General features: G+C 34.6%; 2 protein-coding genes across 2 annotated transcripts; one reads left to right on the forward strand and one right to left on the reverse strand.

Moving 5' to 3' along the window:
• Nucleotides 1-222: 222 nt before the first annotated feature.
• LOC130716866 (auxin-responsive protein IAA16-like) lies at nt 223-2,915 on the reverse strand. The gene is made up of 4 exons (XM_057566890.1): nt 2,485-2,915; nt 950-1,360; nt 683-744; nt 223-586 (listed from the first exon to the last, which is right to left on the reverse strand). Exons 1-4 carry the CDS (start codon nt 2,778-2,780, stop codon nt 555-557), a joined length of 801 nt encoding a protein of 266 aa, XP_057422873.1. The 5' UTR covers nt 2,781-2,915; the 3' UTR covers nt 223-554.
• A 4,001-nt stretch (nt 2,916-6,916) lies between these two features.
• Nucleotides 6,917-10,041, forward strand: LOC130716867 (uncharacterized). Its single transcript, XM_057566891.1, has 4 exons — nt 6,917-7,174; nt 7,284-7,372; nt 8,106-8,557; nt 9,721-10,041. Exons 3-4 carry the CDS (start codon nt 8,162-8,164, stop codon nt 9,817-9,819), a joined length of 495 nt encoding a protein of 164 aa, XP_057422874.1. The 5' UTR covers nt 6,917-7,174; nt 7,284-7,372; nt 8,106-8,161; the 3' UTR covers nt 9,820-10,041.
• The last annotated feature ends 2,338 nt before the right edge of the window (nt 10,042-12,379 follow it).

Genomic DNA, 12,379 nt, shown 5'->3' on the forward strand with positions numbered 1-12,379 from the left:
TTTAACTTAAATTTTCTTATGAGTCATTTAGACACTCTTAAATAATGAGATAAATACATTTGTTATCTTGGAAGTATAAAAAATGTTAAATTCTTGCTCCATTTAGTAAGTTAATATCTCAAAAATTCAAAATAAACACTTAAAAAAGGATGCGTGTACGTGCAGTGTTGTATGAGGCTGTCTAGCTACATTTTAAAATTAGGAGGGGACAAGAACCAGAAATTCTAACTGGAAAACATTGACATTTATTATTATTGGTCAAGTATGGAGGCACTGGACAAGGTCACATGTTTTTCCTTGGAAACAAAAACGGGGTCATATATAAACATTTTCTACATTGTCCTCCCTAAGGAATTTCCAACTATTTTCTCATGCATATAATACACATATACGAAATTAAATTTTACAAAAAAGAAAAAGATGGCACAGACACATAATAATAATTAATAACAATAACAATGTAAATTAAAACTCGATCTTATTCCTCCTATATTGCTTGCTCGAACCAATTTGCTTCCTTGGGACGCAGAGGATCAACACTATCAATTCAGCTTCTACTCTTGCACTTTTCCACTGCCCTTGGGCGCTGTAAAATGAGAAATTAACAATATTAATTAAGATAAAATCAATCTTTGAAGGAGGTTAGTTAGTTAATTAATTAAACAGTGTCATGAGTACTAACCTAGCCCAATTGCTTCAGAACCTTTCATTATGCGGAGACGCTTGCAAGATTCTACGAACATTCTGTGAAAATAATCGTCTTAACTAGTGAGCATGCATGAATTAACTAAAAATAGATTTGAATTATAAAGAGCATGCCGAGAAAAAAATCACGCTAAAGTAAAATCACGGTCTAACAGATACAAACTCTCTTTGTTTTTGCATCTGTCAAACTGTGATTTTAGATTTACTGTGATTTTTTCGCCGTGTGTAGAAAGTCGGCACTCACTCCCAGGGCACATCACCGAGGAGCATCCAGTCACCATCCTTGTCTTGATAAGTGGGCACATAATCAGAGCCGTTCAAAAGGTCTATCAATTTGCTCTCATTCATGAAGTCCTTCATCATGCCTTGAGACCCACAACTTCCATTAATGGTGGTGAAGGAACTGAACATTTTACCCAGCGCATCTGACAGTTCTTGGTAGCTTTTGTACAGTTTGAGATCCACCTTACGTAGATATGGTGCACCGTCCATGCTCACCTTCACAAATGCTGCTGCTGCTGCGCTGTTGCCTGCGGTGGTTGTGGCGGTGGTGGTGGTGACCTTTTTCTCTGCGCCTTCGTTGTTGTTGCTCTTTTGGACATTCACGATGTTCTTCCTGAAGGATCGAACTGGTGGCCAACCCACAACTTGTGCCCTGCAAATTCAATGATCATTTAAAAATTAAATTTCATATGTATTTACAATTTATTAAAATATAAAATTATTCATATGTTTTTATGAAATTATTATTAAACAGTTAGATTTCGACCCTTTTATGTTATTACTAAAATAAAAATTTAATTTCAACATAAAGATGAGTCTATGCATTATTTATGCTTCAACCTTAAGTGACCTCTTATGTGACGTGCATGTTAGAAATATATAAATATTCATGTAGTATTATTTACCTAAGAGCTTAAACTTTATATGAGCAGTTGGTTCTCAATACAATTAACTTACATATAAATATAATGATCAAATTTTACTCAAAGGTTAATATTAAGTTATTGGATCGAGTATAAATTATTAGAGAGAGAAGGAGTGTGTTAGGTCATATAGGTGACATGACAAGGGGGTAGACTATTATTTTGTTGTGCCCTTTTCTGGTTGGCTGGATTTATTCACATAAAGTGGACGGAAAAAGTGAAGATTCCATATGCCTTGTCTTTTTCCTCTGTTTACCCGACAGCCAACCATGCCATCCGCAAAAGAAAAGGAAATTCATCAACTAAACTTGCTTAATCGCCATCCATCCTATTCCTTCTTTACTTTTTCTTGCTCAAAATCTGGATGACATTTTCTTTTTCCCCTCCTACACCTAATTTTAATGTTAGTCAACAAAATTCACACTCTAATCTAATGTACCGTATCGTCATCTGGATTAAAATTAATCTCTAATACATTCACAAGACTATAAAATTATGATCAACTGATTTTTCAAAATTATGTCCAGAAGTAATCATACTTCATATATAGTATACAAACAATACAGCATGCAAGGACCAAACCTTTATTTTCTTACAATATATCAGATTCAAACAACAAGTTTAAGGACAATATATAAGTGTGAATAATGGGCCAAAATCACCTTGTATTTTAAATAAAATCAGGATTACTATTCACTTTAAGAGCTTATCCTATGTTTAAAACATGTAATTAAAATATCAAGCTGTGATGCATAAGCACCCCAAATAAATAAACATATATATAGTAACCAAGTTGTGAGAATGAAGTCAGCCAAACATAAAGGAATAAGAAATATAATAAGAACTAACTCACTTGGCAGGTGGTTTTGCCGGGTCATTAGCTTGTGTTGTTGCAGCTGTTTTCTCCTTGCCTTTGTTTGGAGGCAGAGTTGAAGAAACAGAGGAAGAGGCAGAGCCCAAATCAGAAGAAAGATTAAGCTTCAAATCCACATTAGCATCAGTCTCTGAGAAGCCTCTCTTCCCACCACTACCACCACCGATCTTGATACCAGACTCACCGGCGCCGGGAATCCCTAGTCGCAGCTCAGTTTCCTCAAAGTTTATCATGCTATACTTGTCTCTCTCTGCATCCACCACCACACTTGTCATTACTTCTCTTCTTTGAGTCAGAAATCAGAATAGACAAACAAACAAGTAAACAGAAACAGAGTCAGTGATTAAGAAAGTGGAGCTTTCTATGGATTTTGAGAGAATGGAAATGGAAAACAAGAGTTTTTGAGGTTGTGTAATGGTTTTGGTAATATATGGATGTTGTGTCGAGGGTGGAGATGTTGCCACGTGGAAGGTTTGGTTGTGGTTGGATTATAAGGAGTTGTCGGGAGAATGATGTCATGAGTGATGTCATGTGTGAAGAATGATTGTGGTGTGGTGTGGGTAGTGGACATCCCAGTTTGGCCCTGCCCCTTCTTGCCTGCCTTTTTTCTTTGCCTGCCTGTACAAAGCAATTAACACACAATTATTCATTCCCATAATTTTAATTTGTTTTTTTTTCTCTTACTTTTATTTTATACATCAGAAAATTAACCAAAAAATGAATAGAAACTAAGGCACAACTAGAGAATTCTTTAGAAGGAGCAGCTGAAGCTCACTCACCGGCTGAGAAATAAAGCAAACACTCGGAAACAACAGACTATGGCCATACTTTACAAGCCAATCTGCTGCTGAGTTTCCATCTCGGTGAATCCAATGAATGCTCACTCTCCGATCCCTAACCATAATTTCCATAATATCTTTTTGAGAAAGTTTTTGCATAAAATAACTATATAAAATGAGATAATTATAAGGATTATACCAAATGTCTTGGTTTGAATTCTTAAAGACACACCTTGATTGGTGAGGTGATAAACTAGTTATATCCCTATATTCTATACCCCTATATATAAGAATGAGAGAGAGAATTTGAATTCTCATAATAGACATTTATTAAATGAGAAATTAAACCGTTTATTAAATGGGTGATGATTTCTGTCAAAATTCGGAAACAAAATCTAAAGTAACAATTAGTGTTATTAAACTCAGTTCGATAACATACTCAGTAGAGGTACCATATCAATGAGTAACTAGTTTAACCAATGAGTTAATGGTTGAACCGTACTAAAAGATTATACAAATATTGAAATTATTATTAAAATTAAAATATAACATAACTAAATCAATAATTTTTTTGAAAGGAACTAAATCAATAATTAGTACTTATATTAATTTTTTAAATTATGAACAATTTGATGTAATTTATTTTATTTTTAATATAAATAATTTTATATATGTTATTTTAAAAACTATTAACTCTGATGTTCCTAAAAAATTACTCCCTCCATTCCTAATAATATATAAGACCCCTTGAGACAAACAATAATCAAAAAACATATAACGAAGCTAATTGATTGATGTATTTATTTTAGAAAAAGTTTACACAATCTTCACAATTTTGAAATTACAAAAGTTTAATAAATACAAGGGTTGTAAAAAAAATGTAATAATTTTTTCTGAAATATAGTAGGTCTTATATAAATGGATACCATAAATTTATAAAGAATTTTATATTAAAAACGGAGGGAGTATAACTTAATTTTTTTTTCAAAAATTTGTTTAATGATCAAAATCTTCTTTTTGCTGGAAATACAATTGGCAACCCATGCCATACGTGGGCTCAATACTAAGCAACCCACGCAATGTGTATTGCCGAAACAAAAAAAAGCCCATCAATATACAAATAATTAAAAATGATAAAATGCGCATAAGGATCAAGTATAGCCTTTCAAAAAAAGATCAAGTGTACGAAAAGAGAGATAAGGGTTGTTATCATTATGTCTGGCAATATAATATTATACCATTTTAACTTCACACTTATCCTCATCAGTCCACTTTTCGTGGTGGCTATATCTAAAGAGTCCCACAAGGGGATAGGTCCTTATGCTTTATAAGTTCCATTGTTGCTTATTTCATAAACATCACTCTAATTTTGATATATATATATATATATATTTAGATTTTAGACTTTTTTGCATTATCGTGTTATTCTTTAACAGTGAGAATGATGTTTGAAATCATAATCTCATATATCTAATCCGTTTACAATAAGCACAAACTTAACTCTTCTAAAATGATCACCAATACTTTAAAAATAAAATATAAGAATAACCAAATCAATAATTGAAATAAAAATAGTAAGATTTGTACAGTAATAAAAAAAATGTGTTGCGACCTTCATGCAATGCCTCAATAACCAACACGGCAACACCGCATATATGGAGTGCAAGCACTGACCTCAACTTGCTCGATTCTAAGAGCTCCTAGGTCACTGCAAGGAATTGTACAAGAACAACCAGACTAATGTGTTTCAAACTCAATGATCAACAACTAGCCACCATGCTCCAACAATACAAAATTCTTTGGCATCTAATTATATTAATATCACCATATCGGCATGTTTATTAGTTTATATCCTTCCCGTGATGTTATATGGCATGACATGTGGTTGGCACGAATTGCAAGATCAAGTACTTCTAAGTATAGCAATAGGTCAAATTCATATAAAAGTATTCACCAATCAAATATCTTTGTGAACTTTAGCATTTTCCTTATCCATAGTCCTAGTCAAATTACTCATCGATCTCTCATCTTCCTTTATTAAACAGTGTCAAGAGATAACTATGGGTGAAAGTAATAGAAATAGAAATGATTCTTGATTGAGAAATGCATACCTGAAGAGACATTTTAATTTTAGATTTTGCCATGAGACAGTGACCTAACCTTGTGATCCACTCACCAACTACCAATAAAAAACTAACAATGCGATATGTGTATCTCCAATCTCCAAATTTTGGAGCCTTTAACAACCTATATATATCTATCTTATTGCAAAGTAATTGTAATGATTTTCCGCTTATATATCCTCCATATAAAACGACTAAGTTACCTTTCTTGTAATTAGCTGTGTTGTGAGATTATGATATAGTGGACGAAAGACATTGCCTTGATGGGATTCGAATCTCTTGAATGATATGGCTCCTAATTGTGATGGTGGACTGAATAAACAAGATTCTTGGTGGTTGGTCACTGAGGATACGTACATGAGATAAGGATCGATGATGCATGTGGCCCAAAAGAGAAGAAGAACTTGAAATTTGTAGATCAAAGTACATGTTTAGTTGAACATTTGTTATGATTGATTTTGTTAAAATTAATTATAGTAAAAGTAAGTTAAAAAATAAGTAGTTGAAGTTTTTATACATTTATAAAAAAAGTGGTTTTTGTTAGAAAATATTGCAAAATTCTAGTTGGCATAGTTTGTTCATGGGGCAATGGCCATGATGTAGTATAGGTGCAAATTAATACAAAAGGAAAACATGTCGGCACGCACAGGCAGTGGACATAGCCGAAATTAAATTTCTCCAAAAACATAAAAACACACTAGAGTGAGATGATAGAGACACTCCAACAGCAAAGAGAGGATCATTCCAGGACAGACGCAGAGCAAATGAAACCAATCCACACTCACTCACAAGTGACACCACACGTGTGGGTATGGCTCCAGTCACTGTATGAATAGTCCCACATGTGTGTCTCTCTCCTTCTTTTTACTTTAATGGAAAATGTTGGAGATACAATAAATATAAGGTGAATTCTGTGGTACCCATATATTTTTTTGGGTGTGGTACCTCGTATAGTACTTTAAGTTATAATTTTGTTATTTTTTTAAAAAAAATGGATGATTTATTGTTGCAATTTTTAAGAATTTAAGTTCAATGACTCACTGAACTAATAACATATTGTATTTAAGTTTGTTTATACTGTTCAATGCACGATTTGAAAAACTAGGGTTTTATGTTTAACTTTCAACTTTGAGAGATCATCTAAGATCCTTTCTTGTCAGGATCTTCTTTCTCCATGCCTCACCTATGTTGAACCTTGCAAATCTTCATCCATCATTTTATTTTAAGTTCAAATTGTATTATTTTTCTATTAATTTATATCATTCTGGGTACCACGCCTTAATCTGGCTTAAGCACTACAAAAAAAACGGGATTTAGCGGCGGTTTTTTAGTGTCGGTTAGTGCAGCCGCCGCTAAAACGCTAAGTTAATATTTAGTTTTATGACTTAGCGGCGGTTGAGAAATTGATAGCGGCGGTTATAACCGCCGCTAATGTTTAATATTAAAATATTCATGAATCCACGCTTTGCTCCAAGACGCGGCGAGAACTTATATTCCTCGCGCCCTCTCCAATTTATTAACAATAGAAACCCTATTTCCCCTCCATGTTCCCTATTTCCCCTCAATGTTCCCTATTTCCTTGTAACCGCTCCACCTCTTCACCCAATTCTGATTTCATTGTTGACAAACAGGTGCATAAGCCTTCACCGCTTAGGATCCTCTCGCTCCTTGTTCCAATCGCTGTTCTCGGGCTCCATCTCTGTTCGCTGGTCCAGCTCTGTTTCTGCTCGCCAAAAATCTCCCTTTGCACTGGGTTTTCTTCCTCAGGTAATTGCACTTCTTGACTTGGACTTTGTTCATTGTTTACTCCCTTTGTTCACTATGTCGTTCATGGCAAGTAGTGGGTCTTGAATTTTTGTCATTTTGCAATTGCTAGTGGAAGGAAGCGTGGTCGTCTTTTCGTTTGAGGAGGAAGTTCGAAGAGGACAGTATTGGGTTTGTGCGTTATTGGCTTGAAGGCAAGCGGTGAGTTCATCGTTTTACAAATGTAAATTTCTTTGTAGCTTTTAAAATCCTTGGTGCTTTGGTTCCATGCTTTCCTTGCTCCTCCATTGCGCTTCAATATCATACTCTTTCTCCTTTTGCTATGTTCTACTGTTTGTTTTTTGGGTTAAGTTTGTGCTTCAAAGTGTTCAATGGGAGTTGGTCTGCTATGTTGTAGTGTTTCGGGTATAGATGGATTTTTGTATTGTAGAAGATATTATTACATATCTAGCTTATTTATTAAGTCAATGGTCTCGTGCATTTGTGTAAAATTTGATGAAAGTTGAAGTAAGTTTGCCATGATAAAAAGTTAAGAGAAGCTAATGGTAGATTAGGGAGGATTACCATACATATCATACAAATTCTACCTTATTCCCACCAAGCTACATGATTATATAATCTTAGGAGCATAAGGAACTAATATATATCAGATATAGTATTGCAGCAGCTATCCACAAAACACGTGGTACTGTCCTCATCATTAGCAGCCCCAACTTAAGCCCATAGTGTTACTTTAGAGAGCTCATTTTTAAGTAGTGCCCAGGGTCCAAGTCCCATTCATAATAGAAATCAGACCTACTATGATGATGCAGACCCATTTAAGTATATATTTTTAAAGAAATGCTGGTGAAGCTTTTAGATCACCTTAGAGTGAACAACTTTTTAATTTTTGATTAGTTTGATGACTTACTTGATTTCTTAACTCTAATTGCAGGGGTTTAATAATCTGTCCTTGTGATAAGTGTGGTTTTAATAAGCGGTTCACGAGAGATGAGGTGCTTGATCATTTGTTATGCAAACCATTTCCGGATGGTTACACATTTTGGTAACATTGAAAGCCAAGGCACGACCTCAGCTAAGCCATCTCAAAATGATTCTCTTGGACAAGTCTTAGGACCAGAACATTGTGGGAGAGTTCGGGGCATGTCTTTTGGAGTGTGTCCTTCCCAAGTTTTTGGGTCTAGAATTGAAAGATTTTGTGGCACTACTCCCTCCTCTTCTACTGCTAGTGCCACTGACATGCAGTTGCAATTTGAGGTTGATAAATTACAATCAAAAGTGGCATCAGATTCCCAGTTGATTAAAGAAATGGCAAACACAATCGCCCTTCTATGTCAGCAGACAAATGTGCCTTTACCTGCTTCAGTTTCCTTAGTTACAAGTGAAGTAAGTTTTTTCCATTCACTCATTAGTGTGATTTGGTGTTTTTTGCATAGATATTTGAATTGCATGCTATGTATACTGTACATCTTATTTCTTTTGTAACATTTTCATTTGCCTCAACTTTTTTGGAACTTGCATTGTCAATTGATTGGCTACTGAAATATATAGAAAAATTATCATGCTTCAAGGTGATATATGTTTCAGTGTTAATTTCTCATTCTGGAAGTAGTAACTTTATTTTGTGCGTATTCTCATGATACTTATTGGAATTGAATGTTGCTTGGTTCATTGGGAATATAACATAGTAATCTTAAGTATGTACATGTTAAATTGAGATTGGCTTTTTGTTGGTAATTATCTAGGTGTTGTTATCATTTTCTTGCTGCCTTCTTGTTGTTTGTTGGCCGTGGTCTCAGTGCAGGTGAAAGGAATATAATGGAGTTTTGTCTTTTAGCGGGCCTTTTAGTGTTGCAGTGTGTAGGAATGGGCTATGCGGATGCTGTTGGATTATTTTAAGTCTTTAGAATTTAGCTTTCATTTTGTTTGATATTTTGCTTGTTTCATTCATTGTCAGTTGATTTGCTACTTTAAGTGAAACGTAGAAAAATTGCTTCAGGGTGATATCTGTTTTAATTTCTCATCAAACCAGAACCACTTTACCTCTCAGCTTAACAATTTTTCTGCATAATTTGTGTTGGGCAGTAGTAACTTTATTTTGTGCGTATCTCTCATGATACTTACTGGAATTAAATATTGCTTGTTTCATTGGGAATATAACAATCATCTTAAATATTATGTACAAGCTTCAGATCCTGATCATGATGTATATCATAAAAAACACGCACAATTTTGAAGTTCTTTAGCTTGTTGCAATGTCCTATGACCATACTTAGGATGTTCATAAGGGATATGCTCTGGTATTTTATGAATTAATTCATTGTTATGTAACTTTATTTAATTTTAAGTTTCCTGTAGAATTAACATTGTATAATGCAAAACCATCTGCTGAAATTGAAATGCTATGTATATTATTAATGTTTGGGTGCAGAAGTTTTGATGGTTGGGTTGTGAATTCGAGTGATTGGTTGATGTGCTTTGAAATTTTTAGTTTTGCAATTCGTTGATTCAATCTTTAGTGTCTTATTTGTGTTTTCTTTTTTTTGCAGACAATAGTGCAAGATGTTGTTGCCCAATTTCCAACTCAAGGAGAAGCTAATCAATCACAAAATGATGAAGCAAATGAACCAAATAATGTTCGAGGTTGATATGGATATCTAGTTTACTAGGAAGTACTTATTCAATTCAATGAAACTTATCCTGGCCTTGATGAGAAGACTTTTAATTAGTATTTTGTTGTCTTAGACGTTTACCTCCCTACTGTTGCAGGTTTTGCTATTGTTTATTTTGTAGTACACTTTTCTTAGAAGACTATCTTATGTAATACTATTATGTTTTATCATCATTTAATGAACCTTTTAATTTTATCATATATATGATGTTTATCTATTTAGTTTATCAAATAATGGTAGAAAAAACTAATATAGCTTAAAGATGAATTTTAATAAATAAGAAATTGTGAGGAAAAGAAATCAGAAAAAAAAAAAACGCACCTACTATCTGGGTTAAATATAAACCTCGCAATCACAAATGTATATAGCGGCGGTTAAAGCCGCCACTAAAGGAAATAAAACTAAAAACATAATTTTAGATTTTGCGTCGGTTATAACCGACGCAATAAGCCACATATATTTAGCGGCGGTTACAACCGCCGCAAAAAAAACCGCCTCCAAATATTTAGCGTCGCCAGTTTTTACGTCGTTTTTTTAACCGACGCCAAGGGTTTTAGCGGCGTTTATAACCGCCGCTAAAGGCAAAATTAACCGCCGCTAAATCCCGTGTTTTTTGTAGTGAAGGTACCACAGCAAGCACCTAAATATAAACCATAGTTCTAACAGATCAGTTCGACCGATTTATTTAGGAATCGGTCAAGTAACCAATCCATTCAAAGAAAAAACTGCGAGGTCTCGGATATGGTATGAATTAAGGCTGTCCATTGGACCATAGTGGTTGGTTTCGGGAATGTAGATTTCGTCGGGTGAAAATCACCAAAAGCCCAGACCCACCATCGTCTGTTCAAAGGCTGCGGTTTTGTCGGGTTCGATTTTACCGGGTGGCAGATTGAACAAGTCGGTTAACACAATTGATCCATAAAATTAAATAAAATAAAAAAAGAAACTGAGAGCAAGAAGGGTTGATTTGCACAAATTTCTAGAAAAATACAATCTAATCAAAGCCGAAATAAATTTTATACAACCATTAAAACAAAAAAATAGTCTGCACAGAAGATAATTTTAAAAAAGAAAAGTGAAAAAGATGGAAGAAATGTGCAACAGATCTCTGCATCTTCAGTTTCTACTTCAAATCTTCAAAAGAGAGGCAAAGAAGGAAGATAATAACCGCAAATCCCAAACTCAACGTTGAATGCACAATGAGATATGCCGCTAGGTATGTTTTGACGAGAAGAGAGTTGTTGTGGTGCGGAGGTTAAGGTTTGGTGGTTGAGGAGGAAGGAGAAGGAATTGTGGGTTGAAGAAGGGCTTTGAAGGGGTGATTGCCGTTGTGATTTGAGACGGGAGAACAAAAAGAGGAGGTGGTGTAGTCACTTTAGTGTTGGTTGTTGACGAGGAGGTGATGGTGGTGGTTTCGGTGGAGTTTTCAAGAAAGGGAGGAGCGATGGCAATGGTGAGAAGCGGCGACGGTTTCGGAAATGGGTGATAGAAAAGGCTGCAAATCTGGCTTCAAGAGATGGGAGGAGCGACGATGATTGCAGTGTTGCTAGGGAGGAGCGACGACAGTATCGACTCCATTGGGGATGAGCGACAACGACGAGAGGAAAGGTGGGTGGCAGCTTTACTAGGGTTGATGGAGAATAAGAGAAAAATGAGTTTAAATACCTAGGGTTCTCTCTTATGAACACATGCCTCTTTTTTGGAACCTTCGAGTTTGTAAATGAGTTTGATTTTAGTCCCTCTGAGGAAAATTGACGTCTAGTGGCAGTCATTTTTATAATTACCGGCGGTTATTTGCCGTCACTAAACGTCATTTTTCCTTATAGTGACTAAAATCAAACTCGCTTATAAACTTATGAACAAATTTGACCATTAACCCTATAAATAAATATCTAATATAGAGTATATTATTTAAAATGATTTCTTGAGAAAGCAATGTACACTTCTGATGAGCAATATTTTACCCATTTTATATAGCCTTAATTTGTCATTATTAATGATTATTCGTAATTAATTGACCTTGCTTGCCAGAGATTTCTATTATTTGGTCTAATTACGTTTATTCTTATTTTCAGGTTTTATTTGACATCAAAGGCATTTTGGAGATTTGCGGAATGAAGATTTGATTGTGCTGGAGTGAAGATTGTATTTTAGGAAATATTAGGATTTAATTTCGGAATAAATTAAGTTTGATATCTTTCAGATTCAAACTTATTTAGGTTGTTATTTTAAAACTCTATCTTTAGGATTTATTAGGATTTACTGTTATCTTTTAGGATTTGATTAGGATTTGTGATCTCAGCTCCTATTTAAGGATTTGTGCTGAGAGAAACAAGGACTTTTTGTCTTCTACATTATTATTATAAGCAATTTCGAATTTCAGTAATTATTAGAGTTCTGCTAGGGTTTATGCTTTTAATCCCTATTCTCTTCTCCAATATAATTGTTGAATTCGCCCGATCCATGGAAGGCTAATTCCTTTCGAACGAATTCCTTTGCAAAGTATATCGCGCTCTTGAGGTATAGTGCTTAATAG

This window comes from Lotus japonicus, chromosome 5 (genome assembly GCF_012489685.1).
Source record: "Lotus japonicus ecotype B-129 chromosome 5, LjGifu_v1.2".
NCBI lineage: Eukaryota > Viridiplantae > Streptophyta > Magnoliopsida > Fabales > Fabaceae > Lotus > Lotus japonicus.

Coding starts and splice junctions, on each gene's coding strand:
- LOC130716867 (XM_057566891.1), top strand. CDS start 8,162: ATGAGGTGCTTGATCATTTGTTATGCAAACCATTTCCGGATGGTTACA. Junction 8,558..9,720: donor TTTCCTTAGTTACAAGTGAA/GTAAGTTTTTTC, acceptor TTTTTTTTGCAG/ACAATAGTGCAAGATGTTGT.
- LOC130716866 (XM_057566890.1), bottom strand. CDS start 2,780: ATGACAAGTGTGGTGGTGGATGCAGAGAGAGACAAGTATAGCATGATA. Junction 1,361..2,484: donor CCGGCAAAACCACCTGCCAA/GTGAGTTAGTTC, acceptor TTGAATTTGCAG/GGCACAAGTTGTGGGTTGGC. Junction 587..682: donor TTCTGAAGCAATTGGGCTAG/GTTAGTACTCAT, acceptor CTCATTTTACAG/CGCCCAAGGGCAGTGGAAAA.